Here is a 26915-nt window from a genome sequence, read left to right as displayed (position 1 = left end):
GAAGCTGACAGTAATTCAGGGCTGGCATATTTAGGTTATAAGAGCAGAAAAAGGGGGGGGGGGGGGGGGGAAGTCTTATCCAAAGAGCCACGACACGTCAAGAAAATAAGCATTCCAAAATGGAAACTCACCCCAATGCACCTAGAGTTTGAAAAACAATCCCAACAAAATACAGTTCAAGAGTTCAGTTTGGAATACTGAAAACAAATCACGCACTGAGGATTTTTACAAAACACTTCTGAAGCTACTTTAAATGCCTAAAGCTCCGTTACTTGCAAACTGATGAGACAGGCAGCAGACGTGAGAACTGGGTTGTGAAGGGCACAGTAAGATGGAGGAGTCTTGAATGGTGCCCAGATCCAAGCAAAGAGGTGGGCAGTTCTACCATTCCCACCTCTGAGCAGCAGATGCGGTACAAGCCTGGAAGCTCAGGGTGTTATAAAGCATGGAGATAGTTTAGCCTTTGCTTATTTTATCTGATAATTCTGTTACTCCAACAGGCCTGTTAATGATAACCTTAATATTTGTGCAAGGTTTCAAAACTCTATGCAAACATCAATTAATCCTCTCAATAAATTTGTGCAGTAAGCAAATGAGTACTTAATGGATGAGAAAGCTAAAATACATAGAAGCTAGAGCCAATGTTTTCAAACCAACAGTTGAATGTAACAAACCTGCATTTCTGCTTGAGTGAAAGCCAGGCTGGAAACATATACAGACACAAACATGCTTTTGTAGGCATGTGAGTGCAGCCAGACTGGAGGCACAGCTCATGGGTGCTTTCCTGGGCTCAGCTCCCTTGTGCTCAACAACACATAGCAAGAAGGATGCATGGGCAGTGGAATCCTGCCTCAAGGTCTGTCCAGTGTTCAAGCCTACACGGACTTCAACACAGATTTCTGGCCAAATATAATAGAGGTGAGAGATCAAATACATCGAAGTCCACAGAACCGTTACAGTTGGGAAGACAAACGAGAACATACAATCCAGCCATCAGCCCATAGGTGTGTCCACCCTAGATTATGCCACTTAGTACATCTACCCTTTCCTTAAAATACCTTCCAGAGATGGTGACCCCACCACCTCCAGGGCAGCCAGTTTCCATGCCTCACCAACCTTTATGAGAATAAATTTTTCCTGATATCCAACCTAATCCTCCCATGGTGCAACTTGAGGCCACCACCTCTCATCCTACGGCTGTTACGTGGGAGCAGAAGCCAACCTTCACCTCACTACAACCTCCTTTCAAGGGACTGTAGAAGGCAGTGAGGTCTCCCAAGAGCTCTTCTTTCTCCAGATTGAATCATCCCAGTTCCCTCAGTTGCTTTCCTTCAGACTTGTGCTCCAGCCCCCTCACAACTTTGTTGCCCTCCTTTGGACACGCAAGTTCCTACAATTTTCACAGAAAGGCTCAACTCTCCCTTCACAAAATAGACAATTTTCAGTGGGAACCCATAAACTATCCAACACCAAGAAATCCACATTGGAAAGAACTTTACAAATGCATCCCAAGGGGAAAGGATTCAGTAGGCTGTGTCAACCCTGCAGACAAAGTCAACAAATCCCTGTCTCAAATCCAGAGGAATGCAAGCTTCGTTAGTTTTTGTACTCACAAAAACTCTTACAGGATTTTTGAGTGCTTTATCAGTGACTACTGAGAGAAGGAAGCATCACAGTTATCAGGCCCATTCCAACATGATGGAAATACCTTCCCCCAAACATTACTGGTGAGCCCGGTTAGCTGCTCAGCTTTCTGCAGCAGCAGGTACTGCTGTTCTGTGCATACCTACTTATAGAGAGGGGTTCTGCTCAATATTACCATTCCTCATCACACCTGATTCTCATTTTCATTTGTCAGAAGTAAATTCTGCCTGCAGGCTCACAGTCACCCCCTGATCATTTGGATCCAGCAGAGGAGAGCAGTAGGTAAGCAGTTACTCACAGTGCACAGCAAGAGATGAGTCTCAGGATCGTCCTTTACAGATACCAAATATTGTTCCAACAAGGATGGGAGCTTTGATTCTCTGCAGGAGGGATCCCAGGGCTGCTCCTCCCCATGCTGGGCAGCTCGCTCAGCTCCCGTTGCACACAGCAGAGGTTGCTGCTTTGTTTTGAATGTGTTTGTCAAGGACACCTCAGTGTTTGGGTTGGGCATTTTATCATCTTTCTTTTATAAATCCAAATGAAACAGCACATCTGTTAGAGAAATGGATTAGTTACAAAAAAAAACCACAAACATGAGCAAGCAAAAGCAATTTTTATTTATTTATTTTTTAAGGCTTCAAGGAAAGGATGCGGCCAAGAGACATTGACGTCTGGAAGGATAAGAACCTAAAACGAATGGTGCATCAGGAGCAGCACAGGCTAATTTATATAAGCCAAAAACCTTTTGTACAAAGTATACTGAACTGTGAAACAGGTTTGAGCATGGGCCAAGTTGTGTTTCCTAGGCTGATGCATGATTATCCAGCATGACTTTGCACTATAACACAAGGGCACCGCTGCAATCTACAGGAGGGAGCTGCAGGAAAGTCTCAGGTGGGGACTCAGAGGTTTGGCATTTTCAGCACTGAAAGAAACCCACGTTTCTATTTCAAGTACAAGAAGCTCCAGGTTAAGCCTGAGTTTTTCACTGTGGAGGTGGGAAAAAGAGCAGATTAATTCTTGTCTGATTTATACCATGCAGTAATACACTCCCTCATATGCTTATACTGCTAAAACACAAACAGATGAGCTATCCTCAACTGACAACAGTGACACTTATCTTTACAGCCAAGATGAAATAATAATAATAAAAAAACAAGCAAAACTCAAAACCAAGAAAAAAAACACTACGGATTTTGCTGTCAGAGCACATGGAGTAAAACCCAGATTTCCATAAACCTCAGCTGTTGCTCCGGCAACAGTCCCTTTCAAAGAGCTAACATGCAATGAGCATGTTCCCAAAGCTGCCCATGCCATCCCTGTGACTCAGTTTACTCGCTGCAAACAGAGCTGAGAACCTCAGGTGAGAGCAACATGTGCTCCATGGTCTTTGCCTGAAGTAACCCTTCCTGAGGTCACTATGAAAGTCCAAGAAGAAAGCTTTGCAAGAAAGACTTGGATCTGTCCTGTTACCATCCCTGAGTAGATGCACGCTGTGCAAGACTGCAAGGAGATGTAGCTACAGATGCCCAAGACCTAGAAAACAACTAGAAGGCCAGGGGAGAGCCCACATGCCCAACCCCCTGCGCTTCTCCCTTTACTGCAAGGTGGCATTTCTGTCCTCTAAACAGATTACCATTTCATTTCCCCTACCTCTATTGCTGGCTGCCCATAGAGAAGCAACTCATTCCCTACCAGCCTGTTCCTATTCACCTGATCCTATTATTCCAGCTCATTCTGCCTGCCTGCGTGGGAAGGAGCACTTAATAAATCAGAATTCAATGCATCGTTACCAGATTTTTCTTTACATTTGCTAGCAAGGTGGCAGACGTTTGTCAGCACACTTCAGCTTGGGCTGAGCACTTTGGATAGAGCTCAGACCTGTATGGGAAGGAAATCTCATAGCAAAAGCAAACCTTTGTTTCAGTTTGTTGTGCTCTCCAAGCAAAGAGCTGAACTACTTTGCTTTGAAGCATCATCCCACGATCACAGTAAAAGACACCTTGTAGCTCATTGAAATACACGCAGCCTGCTTCATTCTGCATCCTCTAACAACAAAAGCCTGTCACTTTCTTATTTCTCTCCCCCAGCCAAATAACACTGGAGGTTTTCAGATTCGGACACAAACACGTTAATTGCTCAACAGCAGCAATAGGCCATACGTGATCGTAGGTCCTATTTCTCATTGTCTGCACTAAACAGAGAGGACAAGACTGGAAACGGTGGAACCTCATCATCTCAGATCTGCCAGTTACCTGGGGTGACCCCACACAGCCCAGCAGCAAGCAGGGGAGGAGCCACGGCTGCACAGTCACAGAGATGCAGGGCGTTTTGTCAGGTTAAACAAAGAACAAGACAGCTCCTCTGCTGCACCGCAGCCTCCCTGCTGACCTCACAGAGGTAAAAAGGCAGAAAGATGTGTGGGTTTAGCTGAAATTAAGCAGACAGAGGATTAGTGCAGGATTTTTATCTCTGACCTGGCTCTCTCTTGGGTGGACAGCTTACACTAACACACCTTGGCAAAAGAGAAACCAGCGGATGAATGATGTAATTTTGCTTTGGCACAATTGAAGGAAGGAGGAGAGGAAGTGATCCGTGCCTTTCTGTACACAAGGTAAGATTTGTTTCCTGCATTCATAGGAAAGTTTCCCACTCCTCCCATCTCAAAATAACCAGCGGCACTCAACTATACCACATCCTTAAAGTTAAGAGAGGTGGTGGGTGCTCATCCCTGCAGACACTCCAGGTCAGGATGGATGGGGCTCTGAGCACCTGATCAGCTGTAGGTGTCCCCGTTCAGAGCAGGGGAGTTGGACCAGATGGCCTTTAAGGATCCCTTCCAACTCAAATGATGCTATGACCTCGAGGCTATTTGGCAGTTGCACAGAGCACTGAGCAGTCCTGCATACATGTCCAGCACGAGAACTCCTCCTCCCATTGATCTGGCTCTCTACCAGTTCTACTAAGGCACTGAGAAAGAACATGGTTCAACCAGCGTGTGACCTGAGTCTCAGGATCTTGTGTTTTCTGAACAGGAAACACCTGCCTTCACCGGGAATTTGAAAATACAGAGGACTTTGCTACCCAAATCCTTATTCAGTATTTCACTTATTGAGCTTAAATTGCTCAGCTATAGAATGCAACAAAGAAAAATGCCCCCCTGAGCAGCTCCAATTGCTTGTTTTAAAACAGAATAATCCTGTGTAGGTGCTCAGGACAGATGAGAGGAAACAGTGCAATTCTGTGACGGTAACATCCTGACCCAAGGTGACACGTGTAATCCTCCGGCTTTAAAAACAAAAGCAAACAGAAGCACGCAGGGGACAGACACTTCAGCACTGCCATCATCTCTATGGTGAAGTGAAGCAGCAGATTACCATCCCAAAGAAGCATCCCAGAATGACTCTGAGGACAGAACATCACACACAGCTTCCACGGGGAAGGCAGGAGAAAAACAGAACTGCACAAGCACTCGTCTCCAGGGTTGCCCCCAAAGCAATAGCATGGGATGAACTCAGAGTGCTGGAGCAGCTGAGCTTTCTGGGGTCAAAGAATAGAATTTCAGTCCTCCGGCAGTCTTATGTGGCTCAGATGTTCTTGCTGTCCGTGTACACACGTGTGTTTTTACATGCATCCCTTACCTACATACTGAATAGCAGCAGCACGCACTACCCTTTCTTCCATTCTTTAACATTGACACTACGGCTGCATTTGAGCTCCATGGAAAGGAGGAAACTCTAACAAAGCAGGGGAAATCAATACATGACAACTATAATTCTCTGCTCAGTAATTACACAGAATTTACACTGCTGAGTAGGCACCCTCCACCGATTTTTTTTTTTTTTTTTTTTTTTTTTACAAAAATATTTACTGCAGCAGAAATGTAGGTTGAAGGCTAACTTTTGAGGCTTTGCCTTGTTAGTACATTGATTTTAATATAATAGCTAATTTCATATTGCACAATATGAAAGTGTCAGGGACACTTCTACAGAGGCAACACAGGCACCTGTGCCTACATTGTTCTTTTCCCTCATTTTCTATTCCTTTGTTCAAAAACCCAAAGGATCCCCAGTCCAACTGCTCACAATTCCTGCTCTCAGCTACTTGCTGCAGACTTTCCAAACAAACCACATTCCAGTTTAGCAATTCTTACGTACTTAGCACAGTCTCGGTAAGAAGTGAGTCACGTTAAAGAAAGCCCTCAATTCAATAAGAGACAAAAAACATCTCAAGAATCAGGTTAACCACCTCCACCCCGTGGCACAATTGCAGAGCTGTCAAGGTGACTGGACAATTATACTGCTTCAATATCTCTGCGCCCAGCTACTGCAAAGCTAGACAATGCTCAGACTGTACATTACAGTCATGGAAATAAGCCATGCCACCAAGAAAACCTTCCTGCAAACTTGGGAGAGGGATTGAGAAGGGAAGAAAACACCCCGACGTTACTGTCCAACTCCAAAACAAGCCTTCATCTTATATCAAACGTGAATGCCTGATCATATAACCTTCAAAACGATGGAAAAAAAAACAGCAATAGGAAGGTAGAACTGGAAATATGGAAAGGGAGTATGGAATGTTGCTACAGTAGTAATTTAAGATGAAAACAAGAGATGACCACATTTCACGGAGAGGCAAACAAAAAACATACGCTCTCTCTTTCAATGTCAGAGCTTATAGGTACCCAAGTACAACATGTAAAAGCAATCCGAAAGGGAGAATCTAATTCATTGAATTTGCAGCTGCAAAATGTAAATCAGTTTAAAGACCAAGTTAGACAAATGTGGAAAATAAAGGCTAATTCAACACAGCGATGCTCCAGATGCAGCCTCCAAACTGCACGGCTGAATGCTCAGAAGTTGGCCGCAGATGGCCAGAAGTTCACACCTTGGGTGGCTTCTGCCCCACTTGGAAGCTCACTCATGGGAGATGGGGGCAGGCAAAGGGACCCAGGCTACAACTGCTCCTGTGTTCAATGCAGCACAGAAACCCCTAAGTTGCTGCTCACCAGTGAAGGCAGCCTGAATGCACGTGTGAAGGGGAGGGTAACTCAGCAGCACCACAAGAGGATGGATGTGAATTTCTCTCTCTTTCAAAGGAAAAAAAAAAAATACATCATTATTTAATTTCCTTGATACTGACGTTGTCCACTGGCAAAAAAAAGGTGCACCATGAACCCAGGACTGTTTTTTCACAAGACACTGGTGTACAGCAGCTCCTATGGACTCTTGACAAAAGAAATGGTGTTTTCTTTTGCAAAACAAGACAGAGAAGAGTAAGCCCCTGACTCAAGAGCAGAGACGTCAACCCAAATTAGTGAATCACACCGGTAGGTACAGATGAAGGGTAGCTACATATTGTCCACATTTTCCCCAATTGCCAGTTTCTAAATTCAGTTTCTTCATGATAGAAATTAATTTAGTTTAACTCCAGGAAAAACAAAGGCAGAAGGTCAACACAGCATAAAAAGCCTGACTTCTCTTGGTTTTCCCCCCATGAGAACGCCAGTGCTACTTATGTGCCAGGAATTTCATAAATGACTCATTATCTAAGTAATAAAGTGTGATGTTTTTCCCCTCCCTCCCTCCAACCTCCTCCAAAAGCAGGGATTTTTGGGAGCACGATCAGGGCACCTTGCAGAGGGAGCAGAGGCTGCATTGCACTGCACAGCACTGGCATTGTGGACTTCTCTGCCAGGCACTTGACGCAGCTATGCAATGCTGAGAGGCAGATTAGGGACTGATGTGCAAGAGGAGAGCTTGCTGTAATCACAAGCAAAGTGGAAAGGCAAAGGGAAGGCAGCCAGGAGACAAGCATTAGAAAGGTTTGGTGAACACTATTAGGGGTGGCAGAGGGCCCCTTCGCAACCTCCTCTGAGCCCTTCTGTATGTTTACCCTTTGCTGGGGACACAGTGAGGACACAAAAGCTTTCACAGATACAGTGAAAGAATATTAAGAGGAATAAAATCTCTACCCAGGGCACAGAATAATAAATATTCATTGACTTTCCTCTTTGCACGTTGTAGAAACAGATGCACAAAGAAGTTCGGTGACCTGCGGGAAGTGAGCCAAAGGCAGCTCTTCTGCAAACAAAAAGCAGCTCCCATCTACCTCCTCAGTGGTGCTACACGTCACTGCTCATCCAGGACAGATCCAGGATACTGTCCTCTTCTAACCCCTCTAAAGGCACTGCCTGTTCTACTCCACGTGAACCAGTCCTCTTGCCCCCCCCCCCCCCCATCCCGTGCCAAACCCCCCTCCACGTTGGGAACAGCAGATCCCTCACTGCCAGGCAAAACAACACTCCAAGAAGTGGTCCTCTGAAACACTGAGATGTGCACTGCCTATGCCCCAAGTACTGCCAACACATAGTAGCTGTTGCTACTTTGCCAAGTTGCTGCTGTTCATTCCGTGTCCGAACACCAGTTCCTTCTTTTCTTGTGTAAGGAGAACCTGTTTTCATATCTCCACTCAACCCTTGTCAAGCAAGCCTGCTGTATTCCCTCAGACCTCTTTGAACATAACCACGCACTAATGAAACTGTTTGTTCCCTTGTCACGCTGCCAGCAGCATGCAAATGCTACAAAAAGCCACACAGAAGCAATGCAAGTGTAGTTCGTTTGTTGGGTTTTCTATCTGTTCCCAGATTAAAGACAAGCCCTACCACTCAAAACAGTTTAAATGAAAAGAAAAAAAAAAAAGCAGCTGTAATACATAGGAAAGAGGCTTTAGAACCACAAACTCGAATGCGGGACCCCAAATCAAACTTGGCAACCTTTGGTGGGAAACATGTGAAGGCTTTCGTTTCCATCCCTTCTCAGTGGCTCTTGATTGCTCTGCGCAGTCCCTTCAGATAACCTGTTCCACCTTCTATCTCCAATGACACGTTCTCCCAGATCACATCCCGGCGTGATACAGAGGCTCTGGGCTTTCTCATCATTTAGCTGATGATGCTTCAGGCACAACACCATCCTTAGGTACTCTGCTCAGGCCCTAAGAACTCATTCTTCAGCAAGGCGGCCCAGTTCACACCCAGAAGACTGGTATGGGATGGAAGGGGTAAGGGATGAGGCAACAGCTTTGCTCTGAGGACCTGAGGAGCGATGCTTTCTCAAAGCAAGAAGTTAAAGGCAGGTAGATGGAGAGCAGTCTATAACTAAATTGTTCAAGATGCAGTTCTTTCCACAAACGAATGGCTGAAGCACATCACGCATTGCCAGGAGCTATCAGAGAAGCATGTAATGTGAATCAGCCCAAGGAAAAGAGAGAAACCTGGAATGAGGGCTGGTGACACAGAACCCAGGCAGAGAGGAGACATCTGAACGTACTGCCAAAGGACCAAGCCCACAAAGGTCCCCAGGTACCACTGTGAACAGGCAGAGCAAATGGGTGCAGCTCACAGAAGCCTCTGCAAACAGCAGCACCTGCCAGACTGGGGAGAGCACTGCTCTGTTTCCATACAAACTCTGCCCATCGTTTCCTAATGCAATTTGCTTTTCTCCTCAATGTCTTTAACATCTCCAGTAGATTTAAAAAGCCACTTTCTTTTTGTGGAAACATGAAAGTTCTCCATTATTCAGCACTTATTCCACATGGATGAAGGTCATCGTCCTCCTTAAAGAGCTCTCCTGCAGCGTGTAACACTAATAGCTGTACCAAGATGAGATTTCATTTTCTAAGGCCTCACTTTTGACACCAACCAGAGCAGCTGGGAAGGGAGGGGATGGCAGCGGCAATTCCTCATGCAGCGGTGGGGAACTACACATGGAGCAGCAGGACCAAATGCCACCAAGCATCACTGCCCCTCTCCTCCTGCATTCAAAGGGCTCTGAACTAAAGGGCCATAGAGGTTGGCACCAAATCCCAAACTCCTCCAGTACATGGTGTTAATGCTTCTAAACAATCCAGAGTCGCCGCTCTTCCCCCACTTAGGGTCTACATAAGGTGAACTGCTGTGCAAAAGGCACTTGAGTCATCAGAAGGAACCCAGAGGCTCAAATTATGTCCATAATGGTGAAATGGACGGGAGAACAAATAGCAGTGAATGGTGTAAGCCCCCTCTCATCCCATGGTAAAGTCACGTTTTCCATCTTATTTCCAGCGTCCAACAGCTACATCTCCGCATGAAAAAAAAAAAGGTCGACCATCATACACCCACCCCACACATAACCCTCACTACAACAGTTAGAGTGCTCAGAGCCCTCTGTGAGCAGAGCAAGGAAAGAGCACCAGTCCCCTGCTTTGCTGACCTACCCCTGTTTAGTTCGCAGTATCAGCTGGTATAAACAGCCCAAAGGAGATTTGCCATCATCACGCAGAAATCACATGCCATTTAGAGGCCCCGGAATGGAATTAGGTTGACTTTGCAATTCAACAAGCACAGGAGGAAGATAAATAAAAAGTTGGTGGGTTAAAAGTCAGCCTGAGTGCTGGGAACACAGCTTGCATTTAGCTGTGCTGCACAGCTCAAAGACTAAAGCGGGAGATGTGATATTAAGGTTCACACGGCTGAGAAGATATTGGCATTTGGGCAGACGTCAGCAATTCTTTCAAGCGAATTACAGATACCAAGGGCTGAAAAGTCAGAAGCATTTCTCTTGTGTAAAATATGATATGCCAAGATATTTATTCTGTTGCAAATGATGCTTTACATGAATCTTAAACACCAGGCTTCTTGCAGCTGAAAACACTAACATCCCATCCTACACATACACACAGCTATTCTCCAGCTATTCTCGTTGTATGTTTCTTCTCTTCATCCCAACCTGCGGTCCCTCACAGGGCACCCAGCACTTGTACAGCATCCAAACCCTTAACACTAAGCTGCTCCAAGGCAAAAAACAATAGGAAAAATGCCTTTACACTCCCTGTTACAAGGAGTACGAGCACAGACCGGGCGATGAGTGCACATTACAAGCACTGACTACAAATCAGAGACAGCGTATGACAGCTGACTGCCTGCAAAGTGATCGAGTTCACGTTCCCAGCAAGAGCTTTCATCACCCTGTATCCCCTGCAAGGGGCTTCTTGCTTCCTCCAAGGGCACAGGGAGAAGTGGGACGAGGCCGAGCTGTCAGTGGGAGCACTGCCAGTTCCCACGCCAGCAATGCTGCATGGACCCCAGCAGGCAAAGCTGTCCAGCTGAGGCTGCTTTTAACCTCGCTGCAAATAACAGGCTTTATTCTTTTATTTATTTTTTGCTGTCGGCCAAATATTAAATGTCACTTTCATGCTAATTTTCAAGCTTGGACACAAGCGTTTGTTTTTCAGAGAACGCTGAGGAAAGCCTCTGCCTTCTGCACAGATGGATGCAGTCAAGATCGAGGAAGAATTCCACTGCAATTGATGAGGGGTGGTTTTACCCCACATGAAATTATTTCATTTGTGATTTTATTGAACAGAAAAAGGTTATAATTAAGGTTTGGAAAGAATGAAAGCCGAAGACTGCTTTAATCAAAACACGCAGCCAGCACCTAGAACCACAGAATGGCTTAGGCTAGAAGATAACTTAAAAATCACCCAGTTTCAATGTAAAAGGCATTTCACTATTCAGCAGAAGGAAGAGGGAGGCAGTGTGCCCTGTTAGGTGTTAGATCACATCCAGCTGCTCAAGAAACACAAGGAAACAGGAGGGAAGAACTCAGCTACCGACTACAGGCCTGCAGGATGTCACAAGGCTGGGAATCACTTTCTCCCTCCTCACCACAATTCCAGATGTCACAAAGGGCAGAAGATACAGGCACAGCTCAGACTGGGTGTGAAAGGGCACCATAATTAATTTATCCACTGCACACCGATCTCTACATAACTTCTGAAATGGGCCAGGACCATAAGGTACTGACAAACCTCTAGTTTATTAATAACGTTCTTTGCTCCTTGGAGAGATTACGTTAAAATAAAAATCCCATTTTAATTTTCCTTGAAGTCATCTGAGAAACACTCATTCTGGCTTAACCTCAGGCCTTCTTTTCTCCTCTTTCCCCTTCCAGGGAGCAGCAGACCACTTGTCCGTAAATGGAGATTTACCCAGTCTCCAGTTGTATGCAGGTGGGATTAGAACATCATCAGTGTTTGGAGCATCATGGCTGTATGCAGAGCCCTGCACAACCCAAGAGCAGCAACAGACAAATCACAGGTCGCCCATCCAAAAGGGCTTACATTAATTACGAGAATCCAGCAGAGATAGGAGTGTGATTAAACTGTCGCTACTGCCTGGGATTTGGCTGTCATCCAGCAGTAATCCCATGCAATCTGCATCTGAAGTGCATGTAAGGGGGATACCCCAACCACTTACCTTCCACAGAATGCAAAACTCTGGTAGAGTGCAGCATCCTTTCATGCAGAAGTAGTTCCTAGAGAGCAACGTCTCCAGAGGTGAGCTCTGAGCCCTCAGCTCTGCTCCTTCATCTCCCCGGACTATTGCAAACCAAAGAACACTGGGGACTTCGAGTTGGGTTGTAACTTTAATTAAGCCCCAAAAGCCTCTTTAAGGAAGAGTAGAACTAGACACAAGAACCATAGACTCACTGCTTAGCAAGTCTCCTCACCAGAAAACTAAAACTTGAGCATTTACATTCAAGCAGAGAATAGGAAGATTACTACAAGCTATTTCTAGATTCTCACTCTCATTTGCCAACTGACGAGCTAGGTGGGGCAGCAAGTCATTTCTCTGCCTCATCATGGAAAATGGGATAGAAATCTGGTAGACAATGTAAAGAAACACCTGGGAAGTGCCCAGACAAGGCAAAGGGCAGATCGCTGCAGCACAGTTTGATTTACAGTGTGTTATATAACATGAAGGTGGCAAACCCCATTTGTACAAGCAGGGTAGGATGTGAAAGTATAGCCAAACTCAAACCAACTTTGTGGTGGCTCAACAAGTTAAAAACCAACAAAGTTGTGTTCTTGCTGTACCTGTTGCTCCTAGAACCTTTTGATGAGATGCTGACAGCCAATTCAAAGTCTGCAATTTATCTTAAAATGCATATAGCTCCAGAATGAGAATTAACAATGCTTTCCCTGGGTCAGTAGAGATGGCAAATGCCATCTTTATTTTTCACCCTAACCTTAGATGGGAGAGGTAAGGCTCACACTCAGAAGCACAAGCACTCCCAGACACCTGGTTGGGAACAGGTTGTAGCTGTATGACATCATATAATTCACAGTTGGAGGTTTTCCAGTTAATAAAATGATCGTATGGGGCATTAAAAAAAAAAATAAAGACAATCCAAAAACAAAGCACTTCCTTCCTTTGCCACCTCCAGCCTCCTGAAATTCAAAAATGTGTTTTTTTCTTATAAGCTTTTTACACAGTGCAAATCTTATCAGTGCTTCTCATCACCGTGCCATGGGAAGAGGACTACGGATGGGTTGGAGGCAGTGATTAGCATCTCAGTAAACACCAGGATCTCATTGGGAACAAGCCCGCTGCTTCTCCTCCTGCCTCCACCCACACCCAGCATCAGAACATACTGCTTAGTCACAAAACAAGCTTGCTTTGCAAGAAAACAGAGACCACATGCAACCCGTGGCCCAGGAGGAAGCATAAAGCAATGCTCTTGGGAATCACCTAAGGACTGTGCTCCAAAAAGGCAACATTTAGCCCAGATTCCATTTAGACACCTAATTCCCATGGTTACTGATTAAAATTAACAGATTGAATTTCAATAGAAATTAAAAAATCTTTTGATGTGAGGATCCAGGCATCTGTAAATGTAATGGAAGTGGCATATACCACAGGTTTTCCTATATCAGCTTAGCTTCTGTGTTAATTAACTCTATTTGCTCCAATACCCCCTCCTCCTATCTAAACACATCGTTGATCACCACTGTGCTTCTCCTCCCTCATCCTTTCTCACTGTCTTTTCCTTGCCTTTCCTTATGCAGATTTCCCAAATCTCTGCCCCATACAAAACCACCTGCAACAGCTCCCCTGTGCCCCATAGATACAATTCCAAATTGCCTTTCTGGATCCTAGCAAACAGCACAGGTTTCCTTGAGAGTATCCTTACCTTGCACTACATCTCATCTGCTGCCTCCTCCCGCTCCCAAGGATTTATGGCCCCTCTAGGACTAATAAAGCCCAAACTTGCTGATTTGAAAGCACAGAGCAAGTCTCCTATGTTTACTCAGACCTGGAATACCAGAGGACAGCAGAACTAATTTATTCTCTGCATCACCAAAACCCATTTAGGATGACACTTTTCATCTAGTGGGATGGCCTGCCACAGTCTTTGCCAGCCACACCAGCCTGTGCCTTATCCAACATCCCCCAGGACACTTCTTCAGCAGCCCAAGGGATTACCAGAGCACTCCTGCCTGAAGGCTTCTGGAAGCAGGGATGGAGCAATGCACAGCCCAGCTGTCCTAAACCCACCTCCTTCTCCTCACTCGCCACTATGCAAAGACACCTTAGCTTTTGATCACACAACTCTTGGAAACAAAGAAGAGCTTGCAGAGGAGGAGCAGGACAGTGTTAACAGACAAGAAGCCAGACCTCTTAACCCCTCTGACACCAAGAAGGAAGGGCTGTCTGCACCCTACAGAGGCTGCAATCATAGAATTACTTGGGTTGGAAGCGACCTCCATTCTCACCCTCCCAATCACTTATTTTATAACACTGGACACACTGCTGAAAGAAGAGTATTGGGTTAACTTATTCTTAGTTTGGCTTTATGACTGCTTATAAATCCTTTAGGACACTAAGCACCCAACAAGGTGGTGCATCCAGCTACAGAAGAGCTTTCATTTGATACGTACTTCTCACCAAGACAGGACAGGAAGCAAGTGTGTATCACCAGATCCAGTGACAGCTGGGAAACAAAAAGCAAATCCTCAAATACGAGCTGTCATCCTGGTCAGAGCAAGATGACACCAAGTGGGAACGTGCATCTTCCATTTGCCTCAGCTGATCAAATAGGTAGTGTTATTCCTCCACATAAAACCTCTTATCCCAGAACCTGGGGGAACCTCTTCTCTGCATACACAGGGCTCAAAGAGCACACAAAGCAGCTTGCTCGTGTACAAGTACCAGAACACTGTGCTGTTACAGAACACATCGATGAAGACATAGAATCATAGAATGGATTGGCTTGGAAGGGACCTCAAACATCATCTAGTTCCAATCCCCCTACCATGCATTGCCACAGAACAACAGCAGAACATCTTTACACAGCAAGGATGTACCAAAATCAAGGGGGGAAAAAATATTGCCCCTTTATGACATTATCTTGTCATAAAGAAAAAACTGCATCTACAGCACAAAGCCATCATGAATACAAAGCTGAGAGGCAACTCCCAGCTGAGGACAGCAGAGCATTAATTGATGTGTGAGCAGTCACTGATGCCCAAGCCTCCTCCGCAGCAGCCGGGCTTGTTTGCAGCTCCTTTCCCACGTTTCCACCCCTTCAGTCTCCCTCTGCACAGATCCCAGCTACAGAGGGAACACTCCCTCTAACAAGTATTACTCTTTTGATGATTGAATTAAGACATCCATATGGTGTTAGCTGATGGCTAACAAGATACAGGTGGTCTTTCATCACAAGGGTAATTGGTCTCTGCAGCGATGACTAACGCACAAAAGTTGTCCCAGTTGTCATTTTTCCCCCTTAATATTATTTCTTTTCAACTCTAATAAGAAACATCAGTGTCTTGCACAGTTACAGCAGGAACGTTTTGTCCAACATCAAGGCTAGCAAAGTGAAGCGAGCTGCAGGGAAAGAGAGGTAAGCAGAAGCAGACAGGGAGGAGAGAACTGGTGCTCAGTGCATATTGCCTCCTCTTCAAACTCATGAATTTCCCCAATTGCTTTGACCTGCTGCCTTTGGTGAGCTCCCGCCCATTGCAATGGCCAATATGGCTCTTAAAAATGGTCAGCATTGTCGAGGTTCACGCAGACAAGTGCTTGGAAGTATTAAAGCACAGCATGACCTGCTGCTAACAGCCATCTGAGAAAATACTTAAATCCTCATATTTTAATTGGTTAATAAAGGGCCAGATTTGGAAAGACTCCTCCAGACAAAAGAACCATACTTTTGAAATCAAAAGGAGACTTTGTGAGAGCAGTTTTCCTCTAAGGAACAGCCAAATATCTCATTAGCAGCACAATTAATGAAATGGCTGTACCTTGGCAAAAATTAATCTGCAAAGAGTTTCCAAGTGCTTTCAAAATAGCAAAAATCAAAGGAGAAACGTAGGGATCAAACCCCAGCCTTTTAAAGCAAAGACAGTGTGATGTCTCTGAAGCCAAACTTCTACCTGAACAACCTGGAACAGCCAAGCAGTCCTTCTGCAGCCCCATGACCCCCTGCAGCACCTGCACTGCGCCATGCTCTACATGCATTCTGCTCCTATAGTGCTGACAGTGGGCTGGAGAGGATCTTTCCATAGTGCAAAGCACTCATCCTTTCCCTGAGCCCATAGTTCTGCAGATTTCCTTCGACATAAAAAATAAAAAAATGAGGTCAGAAGAGTCTCAAGCTTACTCCCAAGGTGAACCAAATCCTATATGCGAATAAAGAACATCATTTTTACATCTGTACTGTACCACTGCCAGCCAGAGCTAGTGATCAGTCCCACCTTCCTCAGGCCCAGGGCTGGTTTGGAAGATGTAGCTGTCAAGTGACAGGTTGGTCAGCAGGGAAACACCTTAGCATCAACAGCAATGCAGCCATCCTGCCAGCAGAGCTAACAGGTCCCAAAAGGAGGAGGCAGATGTCTGGTAGGTTCAACCCCAGCAGCTGGGTGACAGTTCTGTGGATGGGAGGTTGGGGTTTGTCACTGCACATTGCCTTCTTCCTTCTCCACACTGCACCAGGGATGGGCTCCCCCTATACAAGCTCTTCTCACTGATTTCTAAGAAGCATTCTAAGGATTTTTTTTTTTTTTTTTTTTTTTTTTTTTTTTTTTTTACTTCATTGTATTGCATAGTGCCCACCATTTGATTTCATGATCCTTCTTCCAGGTCAGTCCATCCAGGCCGACCAGACACTGCAGTTAATTGGACTGCAATGATGCCTCCACAGAACTGGGTCTCACAAAACATGATCTGTTGGGCCACGCATGCTTTTGATTCACATCACAGCTATTCCTCTGGTTAAATTTAGTTCATTTAGTTTTAGTCACCCAGAATCACAGCCCCAGCCTACCTGCAGCAACCTCTCCCCTTCAGAGTACAAATCAAAGTGGTTCATCACATCACCCAATGACAGAGGCAGGTTTCATGCCTGCTGGGAACCAGCAATGCATCCCAAATGGCACCACCTACAACTGCCACCAAAATGACATGCTGGCTTGTTAATTCTTGACATGGTCAGCTCAGCACCTTTCAATCTATTTAATTAGTTTTATGAACTCAAGAGCTAATATATATTGTCCTCTGCATGCCTGCTGTTTAAATGATGAGCAGCTCTCTCCCACAGCAGTGTTTCCAAGAAGCTGCTGCAGAAATGCTGAACCCCACGAGGCTCTCAGCTGATGACCATTTTAAATACACGACATAGAAACCAATATGCTCAAAAACAACATTTTACAAAGACATCAAAATCAGCAAATCCTTATCAAGTAAGAAATTAGCTGTGAGGTGCACAGGGCAGAGTAACACAGAAACAGCTCCCACCCTCAGTATGTTCTCACAGATTCATTTGTGTTGGACCCAAGCTTTATTTGCTCAGCTCATAACAAAAAAGCTATTAGCAGAAGGTTAAGGGAACTGGAACAATTGCTGGAAAATAATGGAGCTCATAGTACTTATGGGTGTGTGCATAAATACATTTAATTGAACAAATACATCCATTCTGCTACCGCCTTTCACAACAGCCTGCCTGCAGTGGGAAGGCTATTCCTGTTAACTGATTATTTTCACTGCTCCAATACTCCCTACACGCTTGTTTATGTTTCCATTTAATTTCCCAGGATATTATGACAGGTGCGTTACAAGGGGACACGTCCACATGGAGGTGGACAGCATCACTGAGTGAAGATCCACTGTGAGCAGAGCAGAAAAGCTGTAAGGAAAGCATTTGACTGCTGAGTTGTAGGTGGGTGAGCTCAGGGAAGCATCATCCAGTAAAAAGAGCTGGAAAGAATTGGGAAGTGCAAGCCTAAGCAAGACACACACATTCCTTGCACAAGAAAGTTGTCAGCAGTCAGACAAAATTAGCAGTTCCACTACACTGTCAAACCATCATCCAGCTACTGGAAATCCAGGTGAATTTCCCAGCAGGAAAAAAAACAGTTCTACAGAATGGAGAAGAGATGGGAACAATGCCCACCTCAGTGCATTTCTGTGGGTTCTCAGGGTGCTCGCTGTCATCCCATAGTACATATTATGTAGAAATCAAGATCTGTAAAGAACAAAGCAGGTTCCAGCATGCAAGCCCGATCATCTGCAAAGCCTGCTTTCAGCTCCAACGTATTCACACTTCTCAGAATTACATATCATGTCCTCCAGGTAACAGGCTTCAGAATAAGTGTGAAACAAACATTGCCATCAAAGGTGCTGTCACTGACTGCCCATCCTACAGCCCTTCAAATACAGTGAGTTTCACACTGGATATTAGTCAGACCATGATGGGAGCTGCCCTACAGAGGGTTGAGGTTTTCTGCTCTCAGTTTTTTTCTGTAATGCCACAGACCAACGTTTTCACTTTTGTTTTTAAAATCAAAAGTCCCAATTCCTTCCTTGCTTTGGAAATATTTATTGATGTACTCTAACGTATGTTACACCAGATACATAGAAGATGAATGGTTTCGAGGTTCACAGCAATTGCTTAGCTTGCCAGTGTGAGTTTCCTAATAGGTATTGGGAACACTTCTTTGTGTTACTACACACAAAATGTTGAATCAAACTCTGATTTCAGCATCTTGTGCTGATAACATACTATTAACACATGGCTAAAGATACTAACTTTCAGATTTCATTCTTGTCAGTAGAGAAAGAGTTCTTGCATCACCAAAACACAATGGTTGCTGTCACTGTGACTGAAGTAAGCTACCATAAGTGAATTTTCAATTGGACAAATTTATCCCTGGAGACAGCAAAAGTCCAACTAGGGCACATTTGTCTTCCTCTTCAGCAACTCAACTCTCAGCTTGGTGCTTCAAGCAAGCAAGAAAGGCACGAAATGTGAGAGCGAGCATTTCTGTGCAATTGTCACGGCAAAAACAGAGATGTCTCCACTCGTTCAACCCAAAATAACCCCACAGCACTGCAAAGCTCAGAGCCAGCAGTGATCCCACTCACAGCCCCATCCCCTTTGTGGGACTGGTTAGTCCCATTCGAGCAGTTGTAGGCAGAGCACACAGAGTTTGCCTCTTCCACCAATAACTCAGGAGCATTCACTCTCACCATTCTGTCCCCTTCCTGGGACTTGAGATCCATCCTCCTGTTAGTGCCATCTCTGAGTCACCAGGTCTCCCGTACCAGCAAGTCATAGAATCACAGAAAGGTTTGGGTTGGAAAGGACAACAAGTAACATCAGGTTCCAACCCCTCTGCCTCAGACAGGGTTGGCAACCAGTACATCAGGCCCCAGCTCAGGCTGCCCAGGGCCCCATCCATCCTGGCCTTGAACACCTCCAAGGATGGGGCACCCACAGCTTCTCTGGGCAGCCTGTGAAAGGTAAGTCCTGAACACATACGATGCGAGTCCATAAAGTGAAACACTGAGACCACTTTGGCAAACTTGAAGAGAATCTCTGGCACATTAAAACCATCACAGCATTCTTCTAACGTGCCAAGCAACCCAGCAGTGATCCTTTGCAACATCAATATCAATTTCCTCCATCAACAGGAGACAGAATAATAGCAACTTCCTCTCTATAATGCAGCCTTTAATTGTCCAAGACCTAATGCTGGCTTCCAGAAGCCATTCATTCTGCTCTGTAGGTAACCATGCTCTAGACAAGATGCAACAACTTCAGCAGCACATGTTAAATGCTGCAGGAAGCCCAGAAGGTGCATAAGGAGGCTGCTAATAACATTAATCTACCACAGCATTATCCTGGCTCTTGCCAAGCACACAAGCCAATGCTGAGAGCAACATGGGTGCTCCAGTGAGCAGAAAACACTTGTAAGCTCTTACTCATCCAAGAGGCAGCAAATCCATACAACCAGTCAGATCAGATTTTTTTTTCTCCCCCGTATCAGCTCTGTAACACTTCTGATCCCCCTCTTAATGACAAAGTCTTCATTGATTTCAACAGAACTCAGCAAGATCCAGCAGAAAAGGAACTAAGAAAAGTGGGAAATGTCAAGTGAGTCATTAGTGGGTAGAAAAAGGAACTGTGTAGTAAGTAGTTCTCAACATACTTCCCCCTCCTCCCCCCCCCCTTTAAAACAAATGGTGCTACAAATTGATGGAATCCTTTGACATTAGTGAAATTGCAGTAATAATGAGCCCTGCACAGCCTGCAGGAGCAAGGTGCTCCTCCTGTCAGAGGGGTTATTTATGCCAAATGCCAATAAATACACAGAGAGAATCACCCTGCTTGTTTTGATATCTTTAAAAAAGAGTTGAGACCTTAACAGCAGACGGAGAAAGGGAAGCAAACCAGCACCAAAGCAGACTTTCCCTTCTCCATAAAGCCATGAGAACTCCTATATTTTCTTATCTCTTGGCTGCTATTGCCAGCTTTACAAACTTTTATGTCAAACATGCTCTCAGTCGCTGGCATGGAAGGGGAACGTATCTCCCACGGGTAGCAGGAACAGACAACACTACCACACCAACACTGCTTCCTTCTGAACATCCTTAGGTGCGTGCCCTCAGTTACCACAGCACAGCCCTTCTCCTTGGGTTGGTTACTACAGCAACAGGATCTGTTTGAGTTTGGTATCAACACACTGCAGGCCTCAAGAAAACGTAACATACCCACTGTTAGCTCAAGAAACATGAAGCTACATGTCAGCAGCCCATGCCACAGATCTGTAATCTTTCACCCCGTCTCTCAAATTATGAAACTCCACGAATCCCCACCTCCTCGGCCGAGCACAAGCCTGAGCAACCTCTGCCTCCTAAGGAAGCACAGCAGAGGTGCACTGCCCATCTCATGCAGAGAAACCACAGCATACAGGACTTGAGACTCCAGGGCCATAAATGTATTCTATTCTATGGCTTTCATTACGAGTGAAAGTAAAGCTGCAATTTAAAAGCCACTCAAGTACTGCATCTGCATTCTTCTGCACACATGTGTTTTATCCTAATATAAAAGAAAAAAATGTTTGTTGGTGAATAGAGCAGTCCTCCTGCATTGTAACACGCCTTTACATGAGGTTACTTAAGTTATTCCACTGAACTCCAGTACATTCACAGGGAAGGAAAAAAACTCTCAGTGCAAGGGGTTATTTCTATCTAATTCACTGCCTTGAGACAAAAGAGGGATTTTATTGCAGGTGAGCAATAACTAGTACTTAGCTGTCAGGTAAGAGACTGCTTCTTCCCCCTGGCTACAGTGCAGCCCATACGTACGTGACAATACACTGAAGACAGCATGGACTGGTCAATCAGATCATTTCTAACCAGCAGCCAACCATGATGGAAAGCTTGGCCAGACTATTACCACTGCCATTAATTAGTTTCTATCCTAAGGGAACAACCTATGCCAGATTTGCTCTTAATTTAAACTGAGGGAACTTACCCAAAAACATTTTATCTGGTCACACACAGAGCAGCCCCCACTGAGTGAACATGCTATTATGAGAAAGCAAACTGATATAAATATAGCACAGTGACAGTATACACTCTGCAGTTATTTCCTCTGTGAAACAAAGGAGAATGAAATGGGTAAGCTGCTCAGCCAGCTTTCTGCTAAGGCCACTGAAAACTGCATTGACAACATCAACAAAAAATAATCAGCATAACACAAACCGGAGCAAATAGTTCTCTAATAACACCTGAAATAAGAATTCTGACCACTTCAAGTATTCTCAAATCTAAAATGACACACATTTCCAACAGCTTCCTCTCCATTTATATTCATTCACTCACAGAGCAATACTTCTGTTCATTTTTTCCTGTTAGCTTGTGCTTTTAATAACCAAACCGAACGCAGTTTGATGTCAGAATTAATCATCCCCTATTCCACAACCTACTTGTGATGGATAGGTTGGGAGAGGACAGATATTGAACTTCATTGCTGGCATGGCTGATAGGTTGGGTGTACACATACTCTCTTCTGCACCCCACAGTTCACATGTACACACTCAGATTGGGATTCCATAAGCAAAGCCAGTAATTTCACTTTTTTTTTTTGCAGTCTACCTGTAGAAAGGAACCCTATACATTTAAATGCATATTTCTGAAGGAAGCACACAGTAAGCAGAAATCATTTTCTTCTGGCAGCGTTTTCCCAGCCACAGCTGATCTGCCAACTTTATTTAAATAAGTTATTTTAGCATACAAGATGAATGTATCTAAGGACCAAGAAGAATCACTCTTCCTAATCTTCCTCTTACGCACCCTCCTTAATCCTGTTCTCAGACATGAAGCATTGCTTAAAAACGCCCATGGAACAGACTGAAAGTTGCTGCTTCTTCATATCGTTTTTTTTTAAATAACAGATAATCTTAGAATCACTCAAAATTCCAGCTCATCATTTACGATGCTGGCAAAGCTGCCCCAGTGAATTTAGTCTCATCATTCACCTTTGGGCTGGACAGTATCATGTATTTTACGTATCACCCAGCTCTATCCAGCAGATCCCTCACAAGCCCTTATAGAACAAAGGGAAGGTTAATAGCAACACAGAACAGAAATATCAGGATTTTATGGCCAGTGACAGGAAAACATGGACACGCTTTGAATATGTAGAAGAGCCTCTAAGTCACGTAGGAACACATCCAGGAATGACATGCTGTGTAGCTGTGCTATCCCAGGACACCTAATGCCCTTCAGGTCAGTGGGACTGCCCAGCTTTGGCCAAAGCTGTGTTCAGTAATAGCTGGGAGCTTGGTAAACGTCATAGCAAGGAGAGAACTGATGGCAATGTCCATCCAGTTGATGGCTGAAATGAGGGATTAAAGCACAAGTGCACAAAGCTTTAGATCCTAGAAATAATACTAACAACTTCAGAAAAAACACATTTACAGCAGCACATACTTAAACTTTACTGTGATTTCTTGCATTGGAGCAATTTACCTGGTGACAAGCACTGCAGACAAAAGGATGAGCCAAGCTAGTAAAGTTTTTGGTTTTGTTTCTTTCCCCCCCAGGTGAACAACTTCACCCACAGCACCCACTTTAAATCTGCTGCAGTGGGTACTACTGCTGAAACCAGTGAGAACTTTATGACAACCAGAGATGCTTCACCAGGTAACTCAACCCAAATTTCGTATCTTAGAGATCTGGAATACGTTTACAATGCCATCACCACAATAATGAGGTCAACTCTGGGCTCAGCATATCTCAAAGCAGACATCACCAGCTTCTTCATCCCATTTTGTTACATGGGTCACATTATTTGGGGCTCTGTTGCAGTACATTGGGTCATAGCACCTACTCTGTAACGGCCCCTGCTTGCTAAAATGTGATGGTGGAAGTGACAAGTCATGCATCTCCTTTTCAGTCAACCTTAAACAACCAGTATCAGAACTTGAAGCAATCTGGGCAAACAGCAGCTTCCTAACTATTCACTCTCCATTATCATGGCTGTCAATCTTTACCATAGCTACAACAAAAGAAAATATCAGGGTACTTCCCTGCTGCTTATTATCACTCGAGTACAGACCAATGCCACCTTACCTTCACAAGCACAGCACCACAGAGAGAAGAAACCTGAAGGCAGCCCTTCCACCGGCAACAAGTAGAACAAAAGCAACATGGAAAAGCTTCCAGTGAGAAGTTAACAGAGCCTTACCTATGTACAGAGAGGAATCTTTCCGCCTCACGTGGTCGTCGATGTAGGAAACCCCCAGGGGCTGGACAGGGGTAGCACCAATGCCCAGGAGGACCTGTGCTCCAATGAGCAGCAAGTACATCATGTTGGTGGCAGTCCGATTCCTGCAGATAAGGTCTGGGTCTGGTCCCTCATCACTGGTGGACCCATTGGCAGCACACACATCCCTCCCTTCAGCTCCCCAGCGTATCTCCCCTGATTCGTATTCGTACTGGTGGGTCAGAAATTCAGGCAACGCGGAAAGGAGGGCACCCAAGGCCATGACAATCCCTCCACATCCTATCAAGCGTGGTCTGTGTCCTCGGGCTCCGAAGTAGCTCACAAAAAGGATGAGGGCCAGGTTGCCGATTTCAAAGCTGCTGGCAATGACACCCACGTCTGCACTCTGGAGGTTGAACCGCCGCTCCAAGGTGGTTAAAACACTCACCTGCAACAGAGAAATCCAGAGATAGTTACTGAAAGGGAGAGCAAACTGCTTTCTGTCCTCCCTGTGTGCCTTGCGAATCCTTGCACATACTTGGCTCGCATGCTAGCACAAGTTTAGGAAGTCAGTCAGAGACAGCGATGCACAAATAGGCAATTTGGCTGGCATAGAAGGCTTCCATTAAAGCATTTAAATAAAACGGTGATCAAATGGCTTAAACTGTTCGTGGATTAGTTAATGACTGAGATCTTCAATTACAGAATAGCTTTGAGAAGACAAGCAAATTAAGATTTACATAGAAGATTTAAACCTACTACGAAGAAGGAAAAATGTAACGTGGTGGCTATTTAAGTTGAAAAAGAGGCACAGGAATAGTCATCAATCTCAAGACTGATGCAAAAAGGAATGACCTGTTCTTTGTATTCAAAAAGGGGCAGGATGAGAAGCGACAAGCTGAAACGACAGCAAAGCTGACTCAGATTAAACACAAGGATGGGGGGTGGGGGACGGGGAAGCAGCCTTCTGATGGCAAGAGATGCCAGGCATGCAAATATACTACCTGGAGAGGCTGCAGGGCTACTGGAAAAGAACACAGAGCAGCATCTCTTAGGAACACTACAGGTATGACTGATCTTGCCACAGGGCAGGAAGATGGATCTGGTGATCTGAAGCCCAGTCTTGATTACGAAGGGCAATGAAATGCACCGTGGGTTTCACACATTGGTCAAAGCCCTGAGCAATGGGGGTTGAAGATGAAACACTGGGCACCTCACTTGCTGCCATCCCTGTTCAGAAGAGAAGACTCAGTGCATTCTTATGTCTGAAGCAGTGTCTGATCTACATAGGAAAATAAAGAAATATGATCTTGAACGTGTCACAGAAACACCAAAAGCTTTTCCCTTAGATAAAAGACTACCTTGTTTTTCAGAATGCAAAAGACGACGACACTTAAGGTTGTCCTAAAACAGGCAAGTTTTGCTGTTAAAAAGAGCCACACCATGCTGTAAAGACCTCACAGCAGAAGGTAGCCCCTGGATAGAGTAAAAATAGCCTCCCACTGGAGGCACTGAAAATCTTTGCTGATAAACCTCACAAAGCAGGAGCCAGTCTGACCGACTTTAAAGTATTCTGACAGCAGCTCTTCTCCAGGGGCAGCTGGCCTCTGCTAGGGTAGAGCAGGGCACAGCCTGGACAAAGACAGCCCCATCAGCAACTCAAGGGAAAGACAGCAGGAGCAGCCCCTCTGCTCTGCATAAGCAAAAGCCCTGAGACTTCAGCCAGAGAGGTGCCTGGAGTCAGGCCTACAAGAATCACTTATTTGGGATTTTTGAGTATTCAGCCTTTGTCCTGTACAAGTAGTTGTTATTTTATGTCAGTGCTCAGATTCAGGAGCCAAGAACTGAGCAAGGGAAAAAAAAAAAAAAGAAAGAACCACAACCTAAAGTCTCAGCCCTCTGACTGAAGACAACACCACAGCAATAATTCCACCCCACAGCAAAGCCAAGTGAAGGTATGTGTGTGTCTGAGAGAGAGGAGACTGCTGTTCCATCTGGAACACAGGGTGCAGCTCCCGCTGGGTGAAACAGTGCTGGGATTCACTGGGAGAAATGCTGACCTTGTGCATGATGGCACAGTACAGCCTGTCCCTGCTGCAGCGAGCTCAGCCGTTCTGTTTGGCAAACAGCGCCTGAGTGCACATCTAAAGGAGATTTCACTGTTCCCAACCACTGTGGGACCCGGCTGAGCATGTGGGGACAGACACAGTCACAGCAAAGCAGAGCTATGTGTACAGCATCCTGCTGCCCAAGGCTGGCCCACCATGCAGTCCATTTATCACCCACAGCATGGATTGGTTTTACCGCAAGACGTGAGCTAATAGGGTCAGTGCATCACACCAGCAGGGCTCCAGCACTCAGCCCCACGCAGCAAACATCAGCAAATCCTGCAGACAGCACAAAGCCAGGCTCTGGGGACCCCTCCATGCTCCTGGACACCACGTGCAACTTCCAGCCGCTTAAATGGAAGTTGATGAAGTTCAGCTGTTGACCTCAGAGGCAAAAAAATCACATCCACATTGCCCATTTCTGAGCCATACCTATATAGGAAACACCTAATTACACATTTCAGCTGTGTAAACTGAGGCACACAGAGCCAAATGTTAGCAAGGCAAGTACAGACGGAATAACTCAGGATGGTTGATCTGAAGTGATTCCCAAGGTGAGTAGGTATTAACTAGTTTTGGAAGTCTCTCCTGCATTTAAACCTGCCTGCCAAATTGTCAGCTTTTACCTTGCATACATAGGTAACTAAAAAGCAGGCTGGCATTTAGAAACACTTTGGTGCCACGGCAGGGTGCTCAGATTTCAGAGAGCTGGGTTCCAGACTGCACCTTTCCTACGTGAAACTCACAGTGACAGGGACAGTACACCACTGACAAACCTGGGAATTAGAACCAGCAGCCCCAGCTGTCATTCTGCTCTTACTTCAGTTGGACTTGGGCTGTCCTTCTCCTTTTGTACTAAAACACAGTAGAGACGGAGACTCAGTCTGCATTACTCCACAGTGCTGCTTTGCTCTCTACTAACAGCTTCTTGCTTTGCTTTGGTGAAGAGACAAAAAAGAGAGAAGAAAGACCAAACTCCAACCGTCCTGATAAAGCAGGCAGGAGTTTATTCCTTTATTAAGTGATGCATCATGCATCAGCCTCAAGAACCCAGAAGAAAGCAGCATCTGAGAGCTAATGCTGACACCAGCATTAGCAGAGTGGGCTCCAAAACACAGCGACTGGGGGGGAGCAAAAAACAAAGCCCAAAATAGGACTGGAAAATAAACAGAAAAAATGTCAACATGCAGATTTTGCATCAGAGAGCACCAGCAACAACTGCATTACATCCAGAGTGGCAGCAGCTGAGAGAGCACAGCCCAAATCCTTGCTTTAACATTGGCTGTGACCT

General features: G+C 45.1%; 1 protein-coding gene and 1 long non-coding RNA gene across 4 annotated transcripts in view; one reads left to right on the top strand and one right to left on the bottom strand.

Moving 5' to 3' along the window:
• Nucleotides 1-26915, bottom strand: part of SLCO3A1 (solute carrier organic anion transporter family member 3A1) — a 113256-nt gene that overhangs the window by 67656 nt on the left and 18685 nt on the right. For all 3 annotated transcript variants that reach the window (XM_031587757.2, XM_090149033.1, XM_090149034.1), the window contains one exon: nt 23499-23964. In XM_031587757.2, coding sequence (XP_031443617.1) covers nt 23499-23964 — 466 coding nt within the window. The remainder of the gene's footprint in view (nt 1-23498; nt 23965-26915) is intronic.
• LOC149916287 (uncharacterized) lies at nt 9824-12912 on the top strand. The gene is made up of 2 exons (XR_016470434.1): nt 9824-11478; nt 11634-12912. It is a non-coding gene; the product is annotated as an uncharacterized LOC149916287 (long non-coding RNA).

Source organism: Phasianus colchicus, chromosome 12, assembly GCF_987193195.1.
Source record: "Phasianus colchicus chromosome 12, bPhaCol1.hap1.1, whole genome shotgun sequence".
NCBI classification, from domain to species: Eukaryota; Metazoa; Chordata; class Aves; order Galliformes; family Phasianidae; genus Phasianus; species Phasianus colchicus.
The sequence above is the reverse complement of the archived record's forward strand: the minus strand, read 5'-3'. Positions and strand labels throughout refer to the sequence as shown.